The sequence below is a fragment of the Lagopus muta genome, chromosome 2 (assembly GCF_023343835.1).
Source record: "Lagopus muta isolate bLagMut1 chromosome 2, bLagMut1 primary, whole genome shotgun sequence".
NCBI lineage: Eukaryota > Metazoa > Chordata > Aves > Galliformes > Phasianidae > Lagopus > Lagopus muta.
The window spans coordinates 76,398,807-76,426,366 of record NC_064434.1 but is presented as its reverse complement, the minus strand read 5'-3'; the positions used below and the strand labels follow the sequence as shown (position 1 = coordinate 76,426,366).

The following is a 27,560-nucleotide window of genomic DNA, read 5'->3' as shown; positions in this document are numbered from 1 at the left end:
ATGCATCTGAGTGACTGAAAGGGGGGAGCCAGGATCCACCCCTTCTCAGACCTCATTTAAGGGTTGGGGATCTCCCCTCTAACTGGGGTTTTCTAAAGGTAAGTAGTTTTTTTCCCCTTTATTTCTACATCCATGGCTGCTACATTTGGGCATGTTCACATTTGCTGCAGCCAAAGCCTTTGCCACCCTGCCATTATTGCAGTACTTTCTGTCCCATTACAGCATGTAAGATGATTGATTTTTATTTAATGAACAATTATATTTATTTCTAAAATGAAGATGTAATGAGTGAGAGGAAACAGTGCGCTAGCTAGTTCTTTTATGAAAGTGCCATTTCTCTACAATTGCTTGCTCTGCATTGTGCTTTATGTACAGTATTTAATGGTTGGAATGCTTCTGTTTCCTAAACAAAGGAAAAGAACACATATAAATACTTCAATTTTACAACCTGACACCCCTGCAGTAAAATACTGCCATGCTGTGAGCACAGGCTCATTAGTGGTTTACCATTTCACAAGATAGTCTTAGGTACAATCCCATTACTGAATAGCCTCTGTCTGAGAGAATCTCATTAACTTCCTTCAGTTGGCCCTATGTCCTGATTTGAAATAAGCTACTAGACATGAAAATATCTTCCTATATGATTTTTGCTTCTGTTTCATGATTTATGAGGTCTCACTCCCTTCAAACATGCTAATTCCACTATTCTTCAAGTTGAACACAGAAGCAGGAGTGGCTTATCTGATATCTGAGTTTACAAAATGTCTGAGTGTGAGCAGCTTGGTGGTTTGGTACTTTCTGACATTGAAGTGATACTTCAGGCTGATGATCCTCATGTCTGTGCCTGAGAAGATTATAGAGCAGATCCTCCTGGAAACTAGGCTAAGGTATATGCCAAGTGAGAAGAGGATCTAAGACAGCCAGCACAGCTACATCAAGGGAAGATCATGTCTGACCAATCTGGTGGCCTTCTGTGATGGAGTGACAGCACTGGTGGACAAGGGAAGAGCAACTATGTCTACGTGGACTCTGCAGAACCTCTGACATGGTTCCACACCACATCCTCATCTCTAAATTAGAAATATATAATGTAGGGAAGGGGGGAAGTTATTCAGCACTGTTTGGATGGTCACAGCTAAAGGGTTGTGATCAGTGGATCTACATCCAGGGTAGAAGTCAGTGACAAGTGGTGCTCCTCAGGAGTCTGTCTTGGATATGGTGCTCTATAACATCTTTATCAATAACACATTCAGTGGGACTGAGTGCATCATGGGCAAGCTTGCTGATAACACCAAGCTGAGTGATGCAGTTGATACAGTAGAATGAAGGGATGTCATCTGGAGAGACCTGGACAGGCTTGAAAAGTGGGCAAACATGAACCTATTGAGGCTTAACAAGGCCAAGTGCAAGATACTGTTCCAGGGTTGAGGCAATCCTGGATATCTCTGCAGACTGAGAAGAATTCATTGAGAGCAGCACTGTGAAGAAGTTGGGAGTCCTGGTGGATGAAAATCTGGACGTGAGCCAGCAATGTACTCTTGCAGCCTGGAAGTCCAGTAGTATCATGGGCTGCATCAAAAAGATGGCCAGCGGAGAGAGAGATGATTGTCTTTTTCTACTCTGTCCTTTTGAGGCCCTAACTGGAGTGCTGCATCCAGGCCTGGAGCTGGAAGAAAAGGCTCAAGGGAGACCTCACTGTGGCCTCCTAGTACTTGAAGGGAGCTCATAAACAAGAGGAAGACGGACTTCTTACACTATCTGATGGTAATAAGACAAGGGAAAGCTTTTCCAAAGTAAAATCAGCTTAGATATTGTGTAGAACAGAATGCCAATAAGAAGTTACCTGGAAGCATTCAATACCAGGCTGGATGTGGCCTTGGGCAGCTTGATCTGGTGGGTGGCAGCCCTGCCCATGGCAAGGAGGTTGGAACTAGATGATTCTTTAGTTTCTTCCAACCTAAGCCACTCTATGATCTTCCCAGTTTGAAAGAGCTGGGATAATGTGGTTTTCAGAGGAAGTTCTACATGCTATTTTCAACTTCTAAGCTTCCCAGTCATACTGCTTATTCACAGCTTTGGTAAACAATGATAAACATACACTGCTAGGCATAATCTACTCTTCCAAATGTACTATTACTATAAGAGTATGTCTCAGTCACCAGCCAAATACAAGAGGTTTGTCTGGGAATGAATAATATGTGCTTAGAACGTGCGAGATTTTTCATCCAAACTCTTTCATACAAACGGGCTTTTTCAGCACTTGAGATACAAAATCATCCTCTTCAGTGTGTGAAAAGTTCTGGATTTCGAGTTTTAGTAGGCTTTATTTATGCATGAGAATAAGGTGGCACCTCACCATTAGCTAGTATGGTGACTAGGGACCTGACGCATCTCCCTTATGGGGAAAAAAGGCTGAGAGACCTAGAGCTGTTCAGCCTGGAGAAGACTGAGAAGGGGTCTTATCAGTACTTGCAAATATCTAAAGGACATAACCTACTGTAAGGAATCTGCTTTAGCAGGTGTGTTGGACTAGATGATATCCAGAGGTCCCTTCCAACCCCTATGATTCTGTGATTTGATGTATTAGTTTTATCTTGTCTGCGGCAAAACACCCAGACTTATTAAGGGTATCAAGATGGTGGAACAGAGTAGGAAGATGCAGCAATTTTAAAAGTTTTCTCATTGCTGCAGCGATTTTAAAAGTCTACACAAACATGTGCAGTTGTTGCTGCCTTTGGAAAAATTAAACTCCTTTGAAGTGTTAAAAGCAAAAGTGAAGCACGTGATCCTATGATTCTAAAACCATTAGGAAAGAACTTGTAAAACGTCCGCTTTCAATTTCAATGACATTCCTCAAATAAACCTAAAAGTCTTTCTAACAGATGCTGTAATTGCACATATATACCATTTTTAATGCCAAAAGTATTGTGAACCAATCTTAATTTTCCCTGCAGTGTAATATTTTTCATGAGAAAATCTGCCCCACAGGTAGTGAAAAGTAGTGCTAAAGCTCATATTATGAGCTTATGTGGTAGTCATTCTGTTTGGAGAGAAGAAGCAGTGTATTGAAACAACAGCAGAAAAAAAAAATATTCCTAAGAAATTTTTTTCCTAAAAACCAAGTGTGTAACACAACAAAATTGCCTACAGAAATATTTAAGAACTACATCATTTCTTCTCTATACTTTTTTATAAGTAACCAAAGCATTTTCAAAGATGTTACAGTTATACAACAAAAAGATAAATAAATAATAAAGGATTAAAAATAAATCTTCAGCATGACAAACTCCTGAGCAAGACAGCATTGTCACAGTAGTCAAACTAAAGACTTATGAGAATAGATACACACAAACCAGGTCTGGTGAATCTGAGAGTGCAGAATGTGTTGAATGTTGTGTACGTATCAGGATTCAATGACAAGGAATTTTGAGGTAAGTAAGCAGTAGATGCACTTATTTGAATGTTTTATTCCTCTCTGCAAAGGTTTTTAGAGCATTTTTTTTTGTATGCACACAAAAACAACTTGCAGTAAACTTAATGCGGATGAAAGATGCCAGATTGATAGCCCTAGGGACTGAGTTTCTCTGTATACAGAGAACAGATATAGCACAGAGTGAGAAAAGTTGTACCCCTGCCAGAATGCCATACAATACACAGCTTATGCAACAGTCTTCACACCACAGAACCCTTTGCCATGCCACTGAAAATGTTAAAAATACTGCTCCTTAGTGTTCATTATAAGGCAAAATATGATGTGGATGCTGTTATTAACATCCGCAGGGACACAATTCAAGCCATCAGCTCCTTTAAAAATGTTTATTTTTTGTGCTGAATGGCTCTGTTGTCAGCTGTACACTTTGCTGCACTGTTTGACAGGCTGAAAAGTCAAACTGAACTGGGTATGAAAACAATTATTAAATAGGATGTTATTCCAACAGAAAAATACCAAAGAAAAGTGATTTAACAGTTTTTTCAAGAAAGTTTATGGTCAGATACGTGAGTGTGCATCTAGTGCTCAGAATAACTTAATTGCTTCACTTAATTAGTATCTAGGAACTCTCCAGTGATCTGCATAGTTCATGTAGCTCATTTAAAAGGTCAGTAATTCCCAATTAATGAGGTTTTATGTGTTTGTAATGCTAGGCTGAAAGCTATGCTGTCACACGTAGCAGGCAAGCTTCTAAGGAACCTTGGACTTTTGCTTCTCTTACTACTGATAATTTGGCTAAACAGCCAAAAAACAAAACAAAACAAACCCACCCCAAAACTGAATCCCTCAAATCCAAGAGCCCAGCTACTTTTCACTGTCAACAGGTTACACATAAAATAGCAATAAGTAAAGCTTTATAAAGCATAGTGGCTCCAAATGTAAAATTACTGAGCTCATTATAAGAACAAATTGTCATTTAATTGGAAGATTTCCAACACAAAGTTTGTTACCTGTTGGTTGTATCTTAAACCAAATTGTGGCACAGAATTAAATGCTACTGTATCTCTGGGACCTTTTTTAGTGCATGTATGGTATTGCAATGGAGGGGTGGTGATGACAAGGGAACAAGACAAACTAATGAGACTACACGACTATTTAAAAATTATATATATTCCTATGGCCTATTTCCAAAATTTTGATACTACTTTGCCATTTGATGAGTGCAGATGCTTACAGCACTTCTGAAGGTATCTCTTACCGCTCATCTATCACTTTCCTTGGTCACCATCCGAAGTATTACAACAAGATGAATGAAACAGACCAGGTAAAGTGCAAGTGAAAACAATAATTCTGTAACACTCCGCATCTCAGTAAGGCACAGAGTTATTTCTGTCAATTCAAGCACACAGCAAGTTCTTTTCTTTTCACACTACTGAAGCTAATATGATTAAGATTACCTTTCGCAATGATGCAATGACAAAATGTGATATGATGAATAAACCAGAAAGTTTTTGAAATAAAGCTAGCAAACCAATCCGTCTTCTGAGCCAAAGAGAGTCAGATGATGAGTACTGCGACCAAGATAAGAAAAAGTATGATCATGCAAACTTCCTTTAACGTATGAATTGTTTTAGCACAAGACAGAAGTTCTACTGAGTTTGTATATACAGTGTGGGCATAAGAGTTCGAAAAACCTGAGATCAATATGTTTATACTATGGCAATCCTCCCCTTCAGAAGTGCTTGTCAATATTTACTGTTGTTGAGTAGTAAATATTGACATAGCAAAATAACATGAAGAGACTAACTCTTTAAAATTAAAACAAACAAATAAACAAAAAAACTTGTTTGGAGACAAAAGTAAGTGCAAAAGACATTTAGAAGCACTGAGAAGAAAAGCATCCGTTTACTGATCTTCTTGACCCAGTAAGACCCAGCTCAGTAATGAGCTCTTTAGGTTGAAACAGGCTGGAATGCTTCTTATTTGTCCTCTATTTCAAAAAAACAATAATTAAGAGAAAACAATTTCAGAGCAACCAACAGTGATCTAAAATTACAAAGACATATGGCCCTACGATGTAAGTCTGTAAATTCAAATATTTGTTTGTGGTAATAGCTAGATTAGAAAATATAAGCTGTGTGATCAGCTGTTAACTTACAAATAACCCCAACTTGACTGTTCAAATGGCTCTGGGATATACATTAGCATATTAAATTTCTGCACTGTAATTCTAAACGTGAGATGTACAGAACTTACCATTTTCCTAAGGATTCAGTGTTTTTTCAAGGATGATGACCAGGTCAGAAAGAGGTAGTCATGTAGTCCTCTATGCATGCAAGATTTGGTCTATTTAAATAGGGTAGGCTCCTTTATCAAGGGAAAAAATTAAAAAAAGACAATCATAAATGTATAATGTAACAATCTGTGGTTAAATGTAGGCAAGGAATACGCTAAGTTAAATGAAAGTATGGAGAAAAACAAATAGTTTCTAGTGTACAAAGAATGTCAGGGCATAGCTTTGGGCCTCACTTAGCAAACACATGAGAATGATCTCAACGACTCTGACCAGCCCATACAAAGAAGACCCTAATGCTCCCAGGTGATTTGAATAAAAAAGAAAATCTATGTTGGAAAAGATGTTCAAAGTCATCAAGTCCAGTCATTAGCCTGACCCTCCGAATCCCAAACCATGACCCTCAGTGTCACATCCACACATCTCTTAATACCTCCAGGAATGGGGAATCCTGTACCTCCCTGGACAGTCTTTTCTAATGCCTGGACACTCTATCTTTGAAGACATTCTTCCTGATATGCAGTCTAACCTCCCCTGGTGCAACCTGAGGTCACTGACTCATGCCCTATCATTTGTCACCAGAGGAATGAGACCAGCACCCTCCTCACTGTGACCTCCTTTCAGGCAGCTGCAGGGGACTGTGAGGTCTTCTCTCAGCTCCCTCAGATTTAAACAGCCTCAGTTCATTTTGCTGCTCCTTGTAGGTCTTGTTTTCTCATCCCGTCCTCACTGCTCTCTGCGCACACTCGAGCAACTCAATGTCCCTTCTGTAGGGACCAAACACAACATCCAAGGTGTGGTCTCACAAGTAATATGTACAAAGGGACAGCTGATTGGCAACAGATATTTCCAAAATTCTTTATTTGGTCTCTGAAGCTATGGCATAGAAAATGATGGTACAATAACTACCGTAAGCCATAGCTTACCATGAAACTTCAACAAGAAATGCTGAATTAGGCCATTACTAACCACCACCATGTATAGGAAAACCAAGTTCCCTTTGATGTTCTGAAAGACCTACAAATTACAGAATTAACACACTAATTAGTAAGAGAGGAAAAAAAGCTATTTAAAACACAAAGTCCAGTTTAAAAATGGATCGATGTCTATCCCATCATCCCGTCCATTTCCCTCAAGGAAAACTATTAAATAGTGCTCAGTACGAACAGCAGAATATTTAAAAATAAACTGCAGACGGGAAGAAGCGCTGCAGTCAGCAAAGGGTCTGCAGGCTTCACCCATCTCAACCCAGCTCCTGGGCACACATCTGGCAGACAGAAGATAGGAAAACCACATTTCTGTGTCCCAAGCTCCGTGGGGTGGAGATATATCAAACAGAATGACACTTTGTTCAGTAAGTGGATGAGTGTTCATTTCTTATTTTATGAATAGGGAAATGAGATCTGTGAAAACAATCCCTGGGCAGCCTGGTCTAGTATTAAATGTGGAGGTTGGTGGCCCTGCCTGTGGCAGGAGGGCTGAAGATTCATGATCCTTGTGGTCCCTTCAAACCCAGGCCAGTCTGTGATTCTGTGAAGACAGAGAACTTGCACACAACCCACAGCATGTCTATTTGTGAACCACTGATCTGAAGACTGCTCTGTTCCGTGGTCGCAGATCCCTGTCACCTCCTGCACGACCCACATGCATTGGTTCTGTCTCCAGAGCTCCATGTCTCGCACGGTCACCCATCTGCCCACAGGTGAAGGCAGGATGCGATGAGTTCCACTCAACACGCACACATTGTTAGGAAAGCATTTGGGAAACCGGCGCTGCCTCGGGATTACCACCTCCGGTGCTGCTCAGAGCGCGGACAGCGAGCGGGGAGGCCGCTCCGGGCCCGTCCTCAGCAGCGCCGCGGTGCACCCGCTGCGGGATCCGGGCTGATCGCTCAGCTGCGGCCGCGGGGATCAGCCTCGTCGGAACGCCGAGACAAGCTCAAGCGAAAGACGCAGCTCCCGGGACACACACACACACAGACACACAGATACAGACACACACAAACACAGACTCAGCGCTCCGCGCAACCGGCGCGGCGCGCTGCAGCAGCTCCCGACCACAGCCGCCGACCGGGAACGGGCCATAGCGATCCTGTAGCCGGCGGGGCCGCCCTGCCCGGTACCGCTCCGGGAGAGGCGCGGGGCTCCACTCGGCCCCGGGCACCCCCGCACGCCCAGCGGCGGCCTCTCCGCTTTCCATCCCGGCGCCGGGTGGCCGTGCGGGGCTCCGCGGTGGCTCCCGCGCCGCCTCCGCCCGCCTAGCGCCGCGCGGGGCGAGACGGCGGCTTCCCCCCGCGCTCGGCGACGCTCGCCCTTCGCTGCTGTCTGTCTGTCTGTCTGTCTGTCTGTCCGTCTGTTTGCCTGTTTGCTCCTCCTCCCGAGGACGAGCCCCCCAGCTCACCTCGTCTCGGCTGCGGCTCAGGCGCCCGCTGAGGGCAGCGAGGAGCGGGCGCTCGGCATAGCGCGGTGTGCGTACGTGTGTCGAGAGAGCGGGGATCCTCTTTCTCTCCCCGTTTCGCTCCGCAGCAGCTGGCCGCGCGGGGCTGCCACCGTAGAGAAGACGGCGGCCAGGAGGACCTCTCGCCGACGATAGAGCGGAAGGGCGCTAGAGAGGCCGGCCCGAGGCGGAAGTGACGCTCCCCGTTGCCGCGGAGATCGCGGCCGGGGCTCGGAGCGCGGGCGGCGGCTGGACGCCATGCGGGCGTGCCGGGTTCTGCCGGGCGCCGCGGGCTGCGGCCGCCTCCTCGTGGCGGGGCCGCGGCCGCGGCTGCTGCCGGGCGGGCCGGGGCCGAGCTGGGCGACGTCGCGGCGGGCCGCGGGACGGTGGCCGAGCCCGGGTCTGAGGGTGCCGCAGGCGGCCGAGGCGGAGCAGCAGGTCCTGAGGGCCGGCGGCCCCTGCGGCCGCTTCATCGCCCGTCCGCAGCTGGCGCGCACCGTGCAGCGCTGCCTGCAGGCCGGCTCCGGCCCGCAGCCCGTCGTGTTGGAGTGCGCGCCCGGTAAGCCAACCGCCTCTCCCGCCCGAGCCGCTGCTGGGGCTCGGCGCGTCCCGGTGACCTTGCGGAGTCGGTGCGGGCCGCGAAACGGTTGCGGGGCCGCGCCGCTCCCTGCCTGGTTCCCGTGTGTGCTCGTCTGGCGGGCGGCGGGGGAGGCCGGGCTGCTCGTGAGGTGTGAATGTGGCGTTTGGGTTGTACGGAGCTTCGGCGGGAGCGTGAGTGTTTGCTTGGGGCTCGAGTCACTGCCGTTAAACACTTCGCTATGAAGTAGGGATTGAAGTCCTTCTCTGGGTGGTGGCGGCGGGTCTTGTAGGTTGACGCTGCTTCTGCATGGTCACAGACTGCGGGCCCTTCACAGAGCTCATCCTCTGTAGTTACCGAATGCTTTTACACTTGCAAATCTGGTCAGCCCTTTCCTCCCCTTACAGGAGCGATACGACCAGCTCCACGGAGTGTTGTGGTGTCCCTGTTTGTTGCAGGGGAGTTGGACTAGATGGCCTTCAGAGGTCCCTTCCAACCCTGAGGATTCTATGATACTCTTTTGCCTGCATGGATAATGTGGGTGAGGTTTCAAAATGTGTCTCAGTTGGCAAAAGAAAAAGCAGCAGAAAAACTCGAGATAGGCCTGATGTTCCCTCAGTGTAATGCAGTGAATAATCAGAGGAAAGCTGTGTGTAGATGTGTTTTCTAACTGTTTTGAAGCATGCTTAGGTAATGTGAGGTATATCCTTATTGAAGGTGACATAATCCAGGGGCTGTGTTGAGAAAAACACAAGAAAATCACTTCAAAAAATAATGTGAGGTGGTTTTTTTTTTTCTTTTTCCTTTCAGGTCCGGGAGTCTTAACCCGAACCCTGCTCAATGCAGGTGTCAGAGTGGTAGCTCTAGAAAGTCACCCAGCTTTCCTTTCAAAACTACAGGTATGTATCTGGTATGGTATCCCATATCTAAGATCTAAGAGAGAAGTAAGGAGGGAACTAAGAAATGCGTAGTAACTGTTGGATTAAAAAGGAACTAGCTAGTAATCATTACTTGAAACATCTGAGATGATGCTGAGTATTATTAATTATTGCTTGGTTTTACATTGCATGTTTAGTAACAGTCTATTTTATAACCTGTTCATCCGACATCTTGCATGCATTCGAGTTTATTGTCTCCCTGTGAGTAGTTCCATGCATAAAGTACGGACTAACGTTCATCAAAATAATTGTAGCAGTGTGTGCTTAGGCAGAATGTCTGCAATGTAGCTTTCAAAAATTTATGAAGATAGTGTTGGTTATAATCTCACAGTATTATTTAATCTGTTGTCCTGCTGTTGGCTGGCAATACTGGAATTTCAACAAGCGTTGCCTCTTCTCTTCACTTTGGCATTGCATGGTTTCAAATGAACCTTAGAATTTGCACTGCATGGACTATGTTACAATAGAGACGAGGAATTTGAAACTCTCACCTGTTTTAAAATGTGCACTAAAGTCATATTTTATGCACGATTCTCTGTGTATATGAAGATTTCGGTTGTAAATCACTTAAATGTAGTGGTTTGTGCAGATTAATACTTATGACTCATCTGGGGAAGGTTTTAAAGCTCCAGTTGAGCAGCACAAAAATGCCTTGCGTAATAAAGGAAGCTATTCTGTCAGTCAGTTATAAGAAGCAGCTCTGAGACCTGTCTCTTTCTCACTGGATATTTATTTTTGGTAGTGCTTGAGTAATTTTTTGTGTGGGCTGAGTGTTTGGTAAGGCAGCTTACTGCATTCAGATTTCTTCAACTGAAACTTAATGTGGTTTAGTCCTTAGAGAATAGCCTGGATGGACAATTAAAGGTAATTTACGGTGATTTCTTCAGACTGGATCCTTTGGTTACTGGAGCAGTGAAACCTCCTGCTGTGTGTTCTGACAAACTTTTTGAAGCCATGGGTATAACAGCAGTTCCTTGGAGAGCAGGTAGGTGTATATGATCACACGTTACAAATACGTCTGAAGGGTGCATGGCATTTTGGCAAGATCTTTGGGACTTGCTTGAGGTACCTGTCCGGTTTTAACATACTTGTTGGATTTGTGGATGTTGTTTGCTCATTTCCTAATTTTCAGTTTTATTTAGTTAGGTTCTTCGTAGCTTCAAGAAATGGCAAAATGAAGTCTCACTTATTTGTCATAATAAAGATTTAGTCTAATGCCCACAGGGCTTAGCTTTAAAAAAAGCTTGAATTTTATTCGTCCTTGAATGAAATGAGCAGACAGATCTTTCCCTAGTTGTGTCGTAACTTACACATTAGTATAAATGAGATTGTCTGGTACCTATTGTAAAATTTTAAAGACACTTTTACACACTATTGAAACAGATGTACCTGTGAAAATTTTTGGAATCTTTCCACAAAGAAAGGAGAGGAACACACTTTGGAGGCTACTTTTTATCCTGTATGAATGCAGTTCCATATACAGATATGGAAGAGTAGAACTCAACATCTTTATAAGTGAAAAAGAATACAAGGTATGTGCAAGAGATTTTAAAGGTGGTAGAGAATAAGTGATGCTTCAGAGAACACCAGAACATTGCATGGTCAACTTTTCTGCTAGGGAATTCTTTTTTCTGCCAGAATTTTTTAAATCTTGTCTGTTTCCTGCTTGTTATCTTTATGAATTTATAACACACACACACACACACACACACACAAAAAAAAAAAAAAGTCTGTTGTTACTTAACCATAAATCCTTCAAATGTGAAGATTGGTCCTTGTGAAGGATATGCAGCAGCAACAAAGTTGCTTTTTGTTGTAACTTCTGAGGTGCTGACAGTCTGTGGTGCTTTTGCAACAAAATTTTTTGCAAGTAGCAGCTAACAAAGAAGAGGGAATTCAAAAGGCCTCTTGAAGAGGCTACAGAATTGCTAAATAGCAAGCCGAATTTCGTGTCCTCTTGAGCCAGCTTTGCATGCAGTTCTGAAAAAAAATTGAGGCAAAATGTGAATGATTTGCACAGCTTTATATTAAAGTTGTGTACTCTAAAATGGAGAGTAGCTTTCTGGGTTACACGTTCATAATTTGTGCTGACCCAGTCTTTCAGAACTGTACTTTCTAGTTCAAGGCTACTTTTTTCTTTTTATGAAACAGCTTCATAAAGCACTAAACTTTGATTACTTGAGGTAAGGAAAGACTTTAAGGTGTGCCTGCACAGGCTGTACTCTGTGTAACACCCTACTGGAAAAAAAATTAAGGTCTTGAGTATATTTATCTGCAAAACGACAGATTGGATACTGCTGAAATACCAACCTGTTATCTTTCTAATGGCCAGACTTCTGAGCAAAGAATTTTGAGTTCTCTTAAAGGAGTTTTGAGAACTGAAGTAAGAGCAGTGAGAACCTTCTTTTAGTGGCCTCCTCTGGTTCTTTTTTTTTTTTTTTGGTTGAGTATGTGTCAGAGCGCTCTAAATATTTTATGAGAAGTTAAATCTCTTTGTTATGACTTCTTTCTTTGGCCTATTTGAACATAGCCATGAGAGTTTGATTTTGATTTTGTGTTTTTTTTTTTTTTTTTTTGTGGTTTTTTTTTTTTTTTTTTTGTTTGTTTTTTGGGTTCTTTTTTTTTGTGTTTTAACACTGAGAGTTGTCAAATCTGTGCTGCTGTAATATGGGGAGCATGACTGCCAGCTGCTTAATGGTCAGCTTGGCTTACTGTGTATCCTATTGGGAAAATTCTACCAGTGTGAAAGAACTCAAGCTGTAAACTTCAGCTCTGTTGCAGTTTTAAAACAAAATGTGATCCCTGTTTCTCCTTTGTTTGAAACTTGTCTGTGCTTGTACAGTACAAGATGGAAATTCCTACGCTGTTCAGTAATCCAAATAATTACTGCAAAGAAATACTTAGACTGCCAGAATGTTTTCTAATTGTGCTTTCTAGTAAGACATACTAAAATAGCACAGATTTGAGGCCTAATGTGACTTCACTTTGAAATTTTAGATTTAACTCTGAAGTTGTTGCCACTTATTAAAATTATAAGGATTTTTCTTAGATGAAAAAGCAAACTTCTTTTTTGAAATTAAAATGCTCTTGCTTTGTTGTTTTGTTAGGTATTAACAGCAAAGCCTGGGGAATTGAGAATTTACCAAGCACTTTCTGTGCTTTGGCAAGCAGGATGTGACATTCAGCTACTGCACATGGTAAACTTTTTGTACTGACTGAACATGTTTTAATGCTGTAATTGTGTATACAGAAAGGAATTTATACCATTTTTGCTATTGTAAACTAACTGGAAGCTAATTTGGCTTTTAGATTAGTCTGAGAACTACTGAAGACTGGGATATAGAAGAGTCTTTTCAGCCTTGCTGGGTGTTGTGTGAGACTCAGACTGCTTTTCCAGTCTCACAGTCTGCTTTTCATGTCCTCTGTTTTTGACTTCATGCAGTTTTCAGTAGAAATAATATTTTCTGTGCTTCTCATGAAATGAAGGCCTGCTTCTCCTGTGTGCTGAGAAGTACCATGCCTTATCAAATGTGTTGGGGAGCTTAAGGACCTATCGTATAGGCACGCACTGCTCTTACACTGTCTTAGGTGCTTAAAGCTGATTCTGGAGTGAAGTTGTTGAATAAAGTTTAAAATGGAGTCAATTTCTAATTTGGTAGTATTGATGATAAATGTTTTTCTAAATTGTCACAAAGCACTTTAATTCTGTTATTTGCTCCCTCTCTAAGGAACCTTGGTCATCATTTCTAACTAATCTGAAAAATGGGCGACTGGCAATTCCAAAGAGCACGGTGAGAGCATTGTATTGCTTTTTCTTCTTCTAGAGACCCAGCTAAACCACTTTGATATAACTTAAAAATAACTTCATGACAGATCACACAGATCTCTTTTGATTGCAAACTGTATTTTTTTAACAAGTGTTCTAGTTAAAAGTCACAGGTGGCATGTAGGTGCATCAGAAGTGTTGTCTGTTTCCACGAAGAAAATTAAATCTTTATTTCTTAAGTAGTCGTAGCGTATCTGTTTGATTTCTCATTTCTTTTCTTGTGAAGCCATTTTAGTTACAGAATGAAATTTTAAGGCCTTGGCACCCACTGGAATTACCTTGTTATGACTTGTAAAAGCCTTTCAGAAATGTTACTGCTGGTAGAGATGAAGCACTTTATCTAAGATAAAGACAGATGCCTTGAAAGTAAGTAATTTTCAGTGACTTGTTTCATTTTTCTTGCAGAGGCTGCCAAATGACCATTTATGTTTGGTACGACTGACTCCCCAGCAAAACCTATTTACAGGGGGCTTGAAGCCTGCTAATTCAGCTACTTTTATTTTCATGGTGAAGCAGTGTCTTACTAAACCCAGGTCTAAACTTATTGATAGATTAAAGTAAGTATGTAAAAAAAAATACAATTTCTATACGCTTTCTATTGTTTTTTTGTTTGTGTCTGAAATCAAACCCCCTTATTAATTATCTATGCACGTAATAGAAAATTTTGTCTTTCCAGGCCCAAATGCACTATTTTGGGTACTATTCCTGGTCTTTGCTCACAATTTTGAGGCTTGGCAGGAAGGTAGACAAGTTTTATAGAGTACAGATTTGCATTAAGCATCTGGTCTTCAAATGTCATTGAGCTCATAGATGTGCAGGAAGCTTTCATTCTGTTTAGACATTAAAAAATACCAAGATTTTTGCAAGTATAAAAATTAAAAAGCTGAAGAAGACGTTTAGATTAGCATTGCTTTGATATTTCTTATAATGAAATCAGCTGAAGGTTATTGAAGGTTGAGTAGGGATGTCCTCAAATGGCTTTCTGTCATTGAATTAAAAAATCAGTTTTTAGAGTTATTTACCAATTACGCAGCTCTCTAATTATTCTCTTTGATACAATTTTGGAGCTTTGCTTCATGGTCACTAGATTTCTGTTCCCATAAGTGAGACATGTTTGCACTCTCTAAAGTATTGAGTTCATTTGTTTTTGAAAATAACATGTCTCACTTGTTAGTAGGGGTTTATGGATGTAAGTTTCTAGATAGGTGTTGTGGGGATAAACAAAAAAGTTAATAAATTCCAGTAACTCATTTAGCAAAGACAAGTGCAAAAAGCCTTAATGGATTTCCTTCTCAAAGCTCAATGATGCACCTGCTCTCCCCTCTGTCTTTCAGCCAGGAAATGAAGCTAACCTTGAAGGCTTTTAATGTGCACCTTCTGTATATTTAGATACCTTTTATTGTCAGGGAAATAATTAATGTGTATGCACGTTTTTATAAAGGTCTAGTTTTCATTTAAATGATGTGGAAACAGTTTATAGATTTGTTTATATGTAAAAGAAAAATACCTGGGAGGTGTAAGCCACGCTAAATCATGCTATTCCAAAGCACTTCCTTGAAAATGACCTCGGCTTTCATTTCCTGGACATGGAAGAGTAACCCCTTTTTTTTTTCCTGTAATGCCTGTTGCTGATTTAGGCAGCTTGAGATAGAGGTGGATTATGTTGTTTGTTATTCTCTGTCTGCTGGGTGCTTTATTTGTTATTTGCATGCCGTCTTAGTAGGAGTTTCTTTCTGTTTGCAGTATGGACTGAAAGTATCTTGTGTAATAACATGTTTTATGGGAAGAAGTTGTTAACTTCTCGAAGCTGTGGATGGATGAAATTGATCTTCAGATACTGCTTCTTGCTCTTGTGAAAAATTATTCACAGGAATAAGTGCTTCTTTGTGATCGTCTTCTGCTTTGTTTGTTTCAGTTCATGGAGCTTGGACAATGCTGACAAATTATTGAAAGCTCTAGAAATTCCCAAATACATTGAAACTGGGAATGTATACCCAGAAGACTACAAGCGCCTGTTTTGTGCTTTGCAAAACTCTAGTGTGTTCACTGAAAGCTGGTTCCATGATGAGGTCTTGGAAAGTATAAGGAACATAAACTTGTGAATCTCAAGCTGCTGTCTTTTGGAAGATCATCATTGCTTCTGGAAGATTACTGTGATAAGAAATGATTTGAATAAAATCGAGGTATTATTAGCTAGATGGCTTCCTGTCCAAACAGGAAAATAAACTTAACAAGTGAAAAGAGCCCTTCTATATGTGATGAAACGATGAGATTTACAATTAACTTGGTCACAATCCTATCTAGAATGGACAAACTTTGCATCTTCTCTGGGAGCGTATTGGTGACCTGCTGCTTTTGGATGTGCCACTTAAACTGAACTTAGTACTATGCTACTGTGTATTTACAGCACTTGAAAAAAAATAACAGACCAAGCAGTGATGTGTGTGCTTTGTGTTTTAGTGCGTGTGATTGGAATACTCTTTCACAGATTCCCAAAATGTGCAGGTCTGTATAACCACTGAATCTCTTTCATTGTCTGCTCTGAAAATCTTGCAGTCTAAAATAATATACAATAAATGGTGAGTGGTGGGTTAATAAATGCAAGGTAATGACGGCATGGTAAAACATCAGCAGAGTTTTGAATAAAATTGTTCTATTTATGGTTGGGTAAAACAAAATAGCATTTTTTTTCTTTTGAAAACTTGAAATGGCTGAACACTGGGCAGTCTGTTGTAGTTTACCATTAATGCAAGTGCCTGCATAAAGATGGGCTTTACCTTATTTTTGGTCTGAAATCCAAGTCACCAGTTCATTCAGTGTTGTATAAGCAGTTGGGAAAAAGAAATTTCTTAACTGCAACCTTTGCAATATAAATTTGTTTAATATGTATTATGTGTATATAAAACCTTACTTTAAGATGACATACGATTAAAATTGTTCTTTTAGCCACACTCTTCCATACTGCAATTTGTTTCTTTTTCCCTTGATTGTTTTGACACATGATTATTCTGTTCTTTCCTGATGGTGTTGATAGGCTGTACTGGCTCTGTTTTCTCCGTTGTCTCCTTTGGGAAGCTGAGTGAATAAAATGCTTTTTCAGGGTGCTGTCTACAGGATTTGGAAAACAACAACCAAAGCAATGCTAACAGAGAATTGTATTTCTTCAGTATAGTTGGAAGCATATGTGACAGGCATTCACCTCTTTTTAGAGCTCTGAAAGTCTTTTCCTTCTGTAGCTCCTGACACAGAAGGAAAACTGATTTCAAGGAGCTTTACTTCATTCTCCTAGCTAGGCTGCTAGTCACTATTGCACTACTACAATTTCAGGTATGTGTTTTAAGTTGCTGTCTTGTGTCATGTTTGTATCATGAAACTAATGGAAAGGCTAAAGCTTAATTTGCATTCTGTTTTAGAGCAATATTGCTGTTACGATGTAGATCTTGAAGATCTATGGCTTTTTTTTTCAGGTTAGATATCTTAGTGTGTAGTTGAGATAATTTGCATTATGAATTGACTTGAACAGAAGCAATTCTACCTGTTGTCAGTTCAGTAGATGGTAACTGTCTTATCTACTGGTTAACAGGAATGCAGTGTCTCCTGGCCTGATTTTTATTTTTGTTTCCTTGAATAAAATGTTTGTATCTTACTGCAGCAACATACCAGGGAAAATATTCAATATGTAAAATATAAGACCACTGCTATCTATATAAATTTATTTAATGTCTTGAATGTTAACTGAAAAAAAGAAAATGATTCACTGTGATTTTTTTTTTTTTTTTTTAAGTGCTGTAGGCCTTTACAGAGCCAATGCAGAGACTCCCAAGATAACAGTAAGAGTCTGTAAGTGTATGCAGTAGTGTGTAACTGGGAAATGGAGAGCAATGGCTGTCATTACAAAAGTGGGTCAAAGAAGTAGAAAAAGTGAGGAATATTGGTGAATTATGACCGAATGTGGGGATGTCAATGGATTTGGTTTTTGATGCTCAGCGATTCCTAGTGTTGGAGGTTTATAGTTTCTGTAGAAGAGTACTGAATGCAAAGTTCTGCTGAAATTTTTACCTGTGCATGAAAGCTTCTCATTTTGTTACAACTTTTAACTCAGCCTGTACTACTTGTGTTCCTTTCATGTTCAATAATGAAGCAAGAGTTTTCAGTGATTTGGTCACAAATCCCCTTGACCGTTTAACAATTTATAGGCAATATTTTCTTTTTCTTTTTTTTTCTTTCTTTTTTTTTTTTTAAGATTTCTGATTCAATATCTTAAAAGTTTAAACTACTTTTTCATATCAAGAGGTTAAATAATGTTTTTGGGCTTTTCAGTGTACACAATAGTTTTGGATTTATTGTTATCTATATTCTTCTGTGTGAAGATGAAATTTCACTTCCAGTGTCTGTAAAGACAGTGGTGAATGGTTTTCTCACGGAGCTTCTAATGAACTTGTAGAGGGATCATGCAGTTACGACTCTAAATTTAATACGTAATGAGGGTTATTCTGGCATTTTTTTTTTAGACAGCCCAGGCTGCATCCTTTGCTTTGTGGGTATTTTTCATATTTTGCTTGATAAACACTTGTACTCTTATAGCATAGGTGGGCTAAGAATACAGAAACTGATCAAGGGAAATGGTGCAGGGTAGGGAGGTATTCAAGTACCAGTTGGACTCAGAATCTTCAATGAGCACTGCTGTTTAGATTTTGAATGGGAGCATAGCTTTCCTATTGTGATGGGATGGCAAAGTTTCCCATCTCTGAAAGTGCTTTACTTTGTGAGTTCACATGCCTGATACAGTGAGTAATAAAAAGTATTTTGAAATTTGCACTAACACTGGGAGATGTTGCACAATTCTGTTCTGTTTTATATAGTTTTGTGTTATGACACAATTTATATAAATACAAAATAATAGATTTAAAAGTCACAGTAGTTAACTGTTAGCTTTTGGGGAAGATTTATTTCTTCCTACATTTTGCTGTCTCTGAATTTGTGATCTTTGAGTCGATGGTTACAACAGATGTACAGTATGTAATTGAAAGTCAGTTATTTCCTGTGTTGTGTGAATTTTCTTTATTATTTTTTGTTGTTGACTGATTTAATTCTTGAACTTCTAAAACATGAGACATCTATCAAGTGCAACCATTTAAGTATTGCCTCTGCTCTTCAACTACCAGTTATTAGAGGAGGAGACAGGAGGCTTTTGGCATATGGCAGTAAGGCATCAATGTATCTGTTTTTGTACTGATTGTAGCAGTAAGTCCTTCCTACCGTCCCCCATTTGTGCTGCCTATCTACCAGTAGAGAAAATCTCAGAATTGTAATCGCTTAAAGTTTCAGTACTTAGCTATATTAAAATCTCAGCACACACAAATTCAGAAAGAAAGAAGCTTAGTTCTAATGCCACCCAGTTAATGACAAATGCTGACATTTGCACTTAAGAGATCAGTCAAGTTGGATTTGACAGTAGCTCACTTTTGATCGAGAAGAAGGGTTTCTGACCTTGTTCTGGTTAACACAGAAGGTGATGTGATAAGGAGTTGGTAAGGTGGAATGTGTATATACTGGCTACTAGGCTAGTTCAGCATTGGAGATTCTAATTACAGCTTAGACTTACAGGTGATAATGACTATAGTGATAGAAAGCATCAACATTCCAGAAATAGGTTGCTGATGTAATTTAAGAAGTGTACATGTGATAGGAAGAACCTGAAGTTTCCTGAGAAGGATGCTGAATTAATTATTCTGGCACTCTAAACACAATCTATGGGGCTGTAGACTGAAAACTCCTTTTAAGTTTTGCAAGCCTTTAATTAACAAAGCTGTCCCTTTCTTCTGAAAAAAATAATGAGAGAATGGGAATAACAAATGACTGGTCCAAGAAGGACAGCAAGTCAGTGGGGGGTGCTTATGCACTCATGTTGTATCCTGGTTCAATAGCTACTGCGTCTTTCCTTGTTTGCTGTTTTACAGGTCATTGATAAAAATACACACACGCTATCCTCAGCTGATAGATCACAGGGCACAGCAACCATAGGAAAGCTAGGTGAAATTAGGAGTAGCTGAAATACAGCAAATGGAACAGCCAAGTACTCTTAAAGTAATCAAGACTTTAACACTCAATCTCAGTGATAAAGCACTAAGAAGACCTTCAGCATTATCTGCTTACTTAAAACTTCTGTGCAGTGTTTGGAATGATTCATGAACTTGAATGTTGTAAGTTATCTTTCCAGGATGGCTGCTCCTGGTAAGAGTCCTGCAGAAATGTATTGTCTTGGTCTTCATTTACTGAGTATTATTATAGTGATGGCAAACATCTGATGTCACCATTAGCAGTAGTGTTTCCCTGTTTTCAGCTGCAGTGTTGTTGACACATGCAAAGACTGACTTTTCTGCTGCAGAATCACACTCTGAAGATAAGAGGAAGCCATCAGCCAGTTTGACTTGGCAGTGATTTTGCTTGATTTTGTGTAGGTCTCCAACAAGTGACCCATAAATCAGATCAGGAATATTCAGCCATTTGTACTAGAACAGCTTAAATTACAAAGATCAAGTTTCAAAGGCTTGCCATGCTGCATGTAGGGTTTTGGGAAGACTTTACTAATAATATTCCATGATTCCTGCCACAAACTGCAGGACAAAACATTTTTAAGGACGATTTAACTCATTCTTCTCTGTAAAAATGGGAGATTACAGGTTTTTTTTTGGTGTAACTATGCTGTGTAATATTTTTCATATAAAGTACACTTATAACTTTTGTCTTTTTGCTAGGAAATTATGTGGAGATGAGCTTCAGAAGCTTATTTCATCTGAGGGAAGTGAATACGTTTGAGGCAGGGAATGTTCAAATAAAAGTGGAAACATTGTGAAGTTCATAGTAGAGAATTAACAGATTATCAATCTGCCTGTAAGTAGAATTTATTATGAATTTGTGCTTAAAGTGCTTTTGCAATGAGGGTTTTTTGTTTTTTTTTTAATATTACACTTCAGAATAAATTTTTAACTAGTTTGACAGCATTAAACAGAGAAGAGACATCAGCAGGAGATTCTTGTGTTCATAAGAGACCTGTCTGTGCTTACAGGCTTTCAACTAATGATATTTACTCCATACCTTTAGGGATAACAATTTCTGTACTGTTATAACTTAATACTTTATTATTTGGCTCAAAGAAAATCCAGTTTTCCCTTCCAGTTGAAATGGATTTTGAATGCTGCTTATATCACTTCATTACTGCAATTCTTCTTGCAAATTCATGTTATCAAATATACTGTCTTGAGAGGGAATAACGAACTTCTACTACAAAGTCTCATCTACAGGTGCTAAGGAAGTATGACTCATTCAGAAGCATCAGCCACAATTCAGTGTCTCCAGTACGTGCCTTGGCAGCAGCAACTGTGCAGAATGTGTCATGCATTTCATACAGCTGTTGGGATGTCTGACCTGTCTAGCTCAGTTGGATGACTTGGTCTTGTGGGAAGAAAAAAAAAAAAAAAAAGCTATAATAACAGGGATTAATTCAATTAAATATAGTCAAGTGCTAAATTACCATTTATAACCACAGTACCATTATGCATTTTAGAAAATATTCACTGTCATTTCCAGAAGCATCCAAGTCGAACAGTCAGTTCTTCTAAGAGCATTGAGTGGCCCTGCACAGGTAACCTATGCATAAACTGTAGATACAGATATACAGAAACAGCTTTTCAGCCTATTCCTACAGATGTTGACGTATCCATCACTACATGAGTAAAATAATTCATGCTGTGTTTCAGAACTTACCCATACTACAAAATGTCAATTACTATTCTCTCATTGTCCTATCAATTGAAATGCAGATCAAAGGAGTCCTTTGGCTGCTGTAGTTTATTTCAGTGTATGGCTTATACCAAACTAATGAGAGTCCTGTTCTTCAGTTACTCATCCCTGGGTTTCTGCTACAGTAGCTGTGTTGTATTACAGAATGTTTGAGTGAGAAAACCTGAATTGGAAAACAGAGAAATAATGGAAAATACATCTTGTATATTCAAATTAGTTCTTTCCTGAGTGCTTCCTCAGTTTGTAAGACTTGAAGTTCATTTTTTACTTTGACCATTCATCTCTTAAGTTTATCCATCCAAGAGGTAGAAATTCACCTCTGTTACTACTGTTATTGTTTGTTATGGGTTTGGGTAATACCTGTTTAGAAACTCCATAAAACAGCATATACAAGGGAACATAGAACTTGAAATAGAGGAAGGAGTAATGCATACAAGCAGAGGTGATTACTTAATATTGTAATAATTGTTGAGAAGTATTTTTTTTCTTTCCAGCTTTGCTTGGGAAACTAAAGGTACAATAGTAATTCCCATTCAGTACATCACAGTTTGCTGTCAGTTCGTTTGGTAATGAATTACACCACTGCAGCACCTAAGCGAATTAGTCTAAAGAGAGAGGTTTTTCTGTGTCAATCCTGTGGTTTGATCTACTGTGGTTCTTCACAGTAGCAGTGTTTTGTGTATGCATATCACCTCTGAGCACCCTGTTGTAGCTTGAATTAAAACATCTGCAGAATAAAACAACTGTTACTGAGAACAAAAGAGTACATTTTAGAATTGAAAAGCAGAACTGCTAGGCCTATTTCTCAGTTCTTTGGCGAGACACTCCTTTCCAAAACAGAAGCACTCACTCCCTCTATAGGCACAACGTGGAAGAGCAGATGAAGCCTCTGCATTCAGCGCATTTCACCTGCGCGATGTACTGAAAGCTACACCGACCAAGAGAAAGCGCTGCCCGCTGTCCCCGAGAGCTCCTCAGCAGCGCGCGCTGCCACCATCAGCAGCCCGACGAGGAAGCAGCCAGGGCGCTCCCCTGCCCTCAGTTAAGATGGCGGCTGCAGCGCCGGGTCACGTGGTGGGGGCAGGATTTCCCCCTCCTCTCGGTAGCGGCGCTGCGGCAGCATGGAGCTGGCTGCGCTGGAGCGCTTCCTCAGCCCGGGCAAGGGCAGCGGACTCCGCTCCCGCCGGCGGGTGCGGCCCGGAGAGCTGCTTTACCGAGCCGAGCCCTTCGCCTACGTGGTGACCAAGGAGCAGCTGGGCGGCGTGTGCGAGCAATGCTTCCAGAGGTACGAACGGGCACGAGAACGCGGCACCGCCATCGTGTGCTGTCCCGCCTTATGGAGGCGGGACGGAGGAGTCGCATGCGTGCGGGTCGCGTGCGTCGGTACCGCCTACGGTGGGGGCACGTGGGCGGGGGCGCGTAGGTGCTGTTCCCGCAGGTCTTTACCTAAGGTCAGAGGAGGCTTTTGGAAGGAAAAGAAGGAATTTAACCTCAGTAATCTTTTCGTTTTAACAACTCTTTGGTTCTCGTCGTGCTTACGCATTCCCAGAACCTCGCTTCCCGTCCTTACAGTACATCCCAGCTGCAATTTAAAGCGATAACGATGAGAGCCCCCTTCTCCCAGAGAATCGCTTGCTCGCGTGCTCCTGAGCACGCTCGCATCTGAGCTCAGTGCATTAAGAATACAAAAGTGCAGCCAGTGTTTCGGTGACTCCCGGCACGTGCTTTCAGGGCTGTGGGAAGGAGCGGTCGTTGCGCCGGCTGAGGTACAGTGGGCGGTTGTGCCATTACACGTTTGTCTTTAAAAAAAAAAAAAATATATATATATATATATATGTATATATTTATTTATGAAAGAGTGGTATCAGTTCAAATTAAGAGGTTAGCTAAAAGTTAAGAATAGTAAAAAGTATGTTCTCACTCTTCTTGCATCCACTCAAAGTGTGTAGTGGCTGGAAAAAGTCTGTGGGTCATAACTGTGCAAGCTGACTTTCTTCCTGTTTGTCCAGGCAAAGGCAAGTTACTCAGTTACTGATACATATATCCACACATAGGTGGTCCTTTTAATTTTTTTCAAAATATATATGTAAATCAGAGAAATGATGGTACCTGCTGAACTGTGAAGTAGAATTGAAGTGCTTCATGGGTCTGGTTTGCATTGAACAAGCAGTGAGATGTTATGAAAGGTAGATATGAGAAAAGCAGTTAACTGCTCCTTTTTCGTGAGAAAACGTTGAGGGAACTGGGTTTGCTTAGCTTGTAGAAGAGAAGGCTCCAGGGAGACCTCATTGCAGCCTTCCAGTACTTGAAGAGAATATATAAACAAGAGGGGGAACGGCTGTTTATGAGGGTGGATAGTGATAGGACAAGGGGGAATGGTTTCAAACTGAGACAGGGGAGGTTTAGGTTAGATATTAGGTGGAAGTTTTTCCACACAGGGTGATGACACACTGGAACAGGTTGCCCAAGGAGGCTGTGGATGCCCCATCTCTGGAGGATTTCAAGGCCAGGCTGGATGTGGCTCTGGGCAGCCTGGTCTGCTGGTTGGTGATCCTGCATGTAGCAGGGGGTCGAAACTAGATGATGGTTGTGGTCCTTTTCAACCCAGGCCATTCTATGCTCCTTGCAGATAACTCACCTTGGATACAACTTACACTTTTTTTTCTGATCTCTAGGTGGCAGTACAGGAACACAATTTGGAAAAAAAGCACAAACCAACAACTTTTTTTTTCTCTTAAAAATGATTTAGCATTTATTGATCTCATACAATACAATCCTTATACTATGAACAGTAATTCCATGCTGATTTCTGTCTCTGTTGTGGTTTAACTTGGAAGGTGGCTGAGCATTCACTCATTCCCTGCCCTTCCTAGTAGGACTGGGGAGAGAATAACCAAAAAAAGCCAAAGTAGAACTCCTGGGTTGAGACAAAACCATCCACTAAGGTAGAGAGAGGGAAAAAGATAATAGTTGTGATGCTTCATATATATATATATATACACAAATATATTAAAATATTTTAAAACACTTTAAAATAATAAAATAAATATTTAAAATGTTACATTTATATAACATGTTCTGTAAATATGTGTATATATATATATAAATATGTGTGTGTATTTATATAAATGTATATGTATATAAATGTATTTAACAAATTGTGCACAAGTAATTGCTTACCACCCCCAACCGATGCCCAGCTGACCCCCTGAGCAGTAGAAGAGAGCAAAGTGAACTCCCACCCCTTCAAAACTCCTTCCAGGTGATGTCATATGGTATGGGATAACCAGTTTAAGTCAGCTGTTCTAATTCTTTTCCCTCCCAGATCCTCGGGCCATTCGCTGAGATTGGCCATGGCTCTAATGAGCTCTGCTTAGCAACAATTATAAACATCAGTGTGTTACCAGCATTGTTTTTCTCCTAGAACCAAAGCATAACATCATACCAGATGCTCTGAAGAAAACAGTTCCATCCCAGTTTGTATTATTATTATGTGTATTGATAATTATAAATTATATATACAACATTGCACCTTTTGGCTGTGTGAAATGCTGAAGATTGATACTGATACGCAGTGTCTAATTTCTGCAGTGTGTGTGGGGGGAGGCAGCATGGTCTACCCTGGACACAGGGTCACAGATTTGTGTTACTTCCCTGACGTGCTTTGTGTCCTTGTCTTGGTCCTTATAGCTGAGATGCTGAGCAGGGCATGTTCATCCAGGATGGGTCCTAGGAGAACAAATTACATAGTATTGCATGGCCATAGCTTTTTGCAAAGGATATCTGTGGCATGATGGGGTGATGCCTTGCTGCAGATATGCCATTTTGTGCCATTATAGAAGTCTGGAAAGATTTGGTTGGCCAGCATCTTTTTTCCAACATCTTGCTGAGGAAAGCAACAGAAAAGATTCATTCTCTCCTGTTAATCCAAGATTTTCTGTATGGCTTCTTCCATGTCTCTCTAAGGTGGATTCTGTGACATTACTGCTCAGTACAGATTTATATATATGGAGTTATGTAAAGAAAGCTCAGTTTCATCTAAAAAAACCCACTGGGATTTCTGTTCTGTTGGACACTGATAGAGGTGTTGAGTAAAGCTAGTTGCCAGTGATGCCTGGAAACTCTTATAACTTCTCTTTCTTCTGGAAACTGACTGTTAAGATTTTCCCCTTTGTGTCCTATACCTGGCTACCAGCATTTGCACAATTATGTACTCTTCTGTGCATGGATGTCCTCATGAAACTTGAGCAAGCTCAGGTTTCTTCACAGGAGCTGTGCTTGTTCTTCCCTTGTAGGCTTTATTCATCCAATTGATTAATAATCTTATTCTTTACTATAGTCTATTATCTTACTGGGATTAGAAGCCAGGCTTACATGTACTATAGTCAAGTGGGTGTGATGATGGTGATTTTTAATTTCCTTAAAAAATGGAAGCACTGCAAGCACTGGAATGCTTTATGTGTATATTGAGAGTTCTGCTTTTAATGTCCCATGAGATTATAGGTTGTATCAAAAAACATTGATGTTTTCAACTATCTACCCAATTTTTTAAGTTTAATGGCAAACACTAATTTGGCCTATTTTTCTTTCATTAGTTGCTATTATTTTTAATATTCCCTTTTGTTTAATCTTATGGTTTATTAGAATCAGCTTTATTTAGCTGATCTGACTAGAGGTTCTGTTAAAGTCTGGGTATTGCATATTACTTCTTGATTTAACAAAATAATCACAAGTCAGTACTGGCTTTTAATGTGGGAAGACATAACATTGCCAAGTTTGCTTGCATGCACTGATTTATCATCCCTGAGTTTAATGTGTTTGGTTTGATGGTGCTAGTTTGGTCGGGTTGTTAAATCTTTACACTGGTTTCAAAGATTTCCCTTATCTGAGAAGTGAATGCAGAAATGGCATGTCTGTGCTTGGCAAAATTTCCTTCCTCTGTGTATTTAATTAATCCTTGCTGATTGACTTCTCCTGGAGATGTGTGGTACCCATGGCACTGTGTAGTCTGACCTTCAGATTTTGTATTAAATCTATACTCAGTCTGTTATAGAAGTCAATTGAGAAGGCAAAAAACACTCCTGTGATGTGTAGTATTATCACAACCATCCAGTGTGAGAGAGCCATGAAGATGATCTGAGGGTTGGAGCACCTCCCCTGTGAGGACAGGCTGAGAGAGGTGGAGCTCTTCAGCCCGGAGAAGAGAAGGCTCCCAGGAGACCTCATAGTGGCCTTCCAGTACCTGAAGGGACCTACTGGTGAGGAGGGACTTTTTATAGCAGAGTGTAGTGATGGGATGAGGGGAAATGGCTTTAAATTGGAGGAGGGTAGATTTAGACTAAATTTAGGTTTTAGGAAGAAATTCTTTACTGTGAGAGTGGTGAGAAGCTGGAACAGGTTGCCCAATGAGGTTGTGAATACCTCCTCCTTGGAAGCATTCAAAGCTAGAAGAAGATAGAAGTTTAGCACATGTGAGACTTTCACTGATGTATGAAGCCATAGCACCTGAGCTGCCTACTGATTTCTTTCCAAAAACTACTTTCTTCACTGTTTAATGTAGAGGTAGCTTCAAGACTCTGCTAGCTTCTTGAAAACAAACTCTTGGCTCGCTTTGTGATTTTGCTTGCCACCCTCAGCAACTGTCAGGGTGGCCAGGGAGTTTCTCATGCTCCTATTAAATGTATCTTGTGGGCTGCCTTTTTTCTTGTCTTACAGTTTTTTGTTTGGTTTGTTTTTCCACCTCTTAGAGATGTGGTTTGGGAATGTCATTTGTGTTCTGTTTGCTGTAAACCCTCCTTTCCTGTTGGCAGTGTTTCAGTATTCACTGCCCATGTCCCTCCCTTCACCCCCAGTCCCAAGGCTGCTGTGATTGCCTTCTGCTGCCAACCTGGCTTGGATCCTGGCCATAATAGAAGTGTAGAAATGGAAAACAGAGAGGTGTTACTAAAAACGTTTGACTAGATCAAATATTTATTGCTGTGTCTGTCATTTATGGAATATCAAAATTCAAGCTTAGATGTGCTTTAAAAGTCTATAAAGATCTTAATGTGATTCTGCAAGTATAGTTTTCATGCTTATACAGCTCTGTAACATCAAAGCTGAATAACAATTGTTTTGTCAAGCAATGGCTGACAATTTAAGTAGCAGTCTTGCAAATTCTTCTGAATTCACCATGTGTCTGCTATGGACATCTGATGTTATATTTCTTTTCTGCACAGTTCAGCCCATAATATTAGTTTCTTAAATAATAGCTTCCA

At 40.7% G+C, this 27,560-nt stretch overlaps 3 protein-coding genes across 26 annotated transcripts in view; 2 read left to right on the top strand and 1 right to left on the bottom strand.

Moving 5' to 3' along the window:
- The window catches only part of CNST (consortin, connexin sorting protein), a 149,054-nt gene extending 140,722 nt beyond the window's left edge, over window positions 1–8,332 (bottom strand). For 6 of the 20 annotated variants that reach the window (XR_007375276.1, XM_048936583.1, XM_048936582.1 and 3 more), the window contains exons 1-2: window positions 8,124–8,328; window positions 5,687–5,797 (exon numbers count right to left, since the gene is read on the bottom strand). The gene's annotated coding sequence lies outside the window, so the exon portion shown is untranslated. Of the gene's footprint in view, window positions 1–4,887; window positions 4,989–5,686; window positions 5,802–8,123 lie in introns of those variants that run through there. The other 14 variants (XM_048936577.1, XM_048936573.1, XM_048936574.1 and 11 more) reach the window with 7 other exon arrangements.
- An 85-nt stretch (window positions 8,333–8,417) lies between these two features.
- On the top strand, window positions 8,418–16,457 carry TFB2M (transcription factor B2, mitochondrial). Its single transcript, XM_048934948.1, has 8 exons — window positions 8,418–8,718; window positions 9,547–9,635; window positions 10,506–10,659; window positions 11,058–11,206; window positions 12,782–12,871; window positions 13,403–13,465; window positions 13,906–14,057; window positions 15,416–16,457. The coding sequence occupies exons 1-8, from the start codon at window positions 8,418–8,420 to the stop codon at window positions 15,600–15,602; spliced, it is 1,185 nt and encodes a 394-aa protein (XP_048790905.1). The 3' UTR covers window positions 15,603–16,457.
- A 5,948-nt stretch (window positions 16,458–22,405) lies between these two features.
- Window positions 22,406–27,560, top strand: part of SMYD3 (SET and MYND domain containing 3) — a 373,538-nt gene continuing 368,383 nt past the window's right edge. For all 5 annotated transcript variants that reach the window (XR_007374835.1, XR_007374836.1, XR_007374834.1 and 2 more), the window contains exon 1: window positions 22,406–22,588. Coding sequence is in view for 2 of the 5 variants with exons in the window: in XM_048934936.1 (XP_048790893.1) it covers window positions 22,425–22,588 (164 nt within the window). In the remaining 3 variants the exon portion in view is untranslated. The remainder of the gene's footprint in view (window positions 22,589–27,560) is intronic.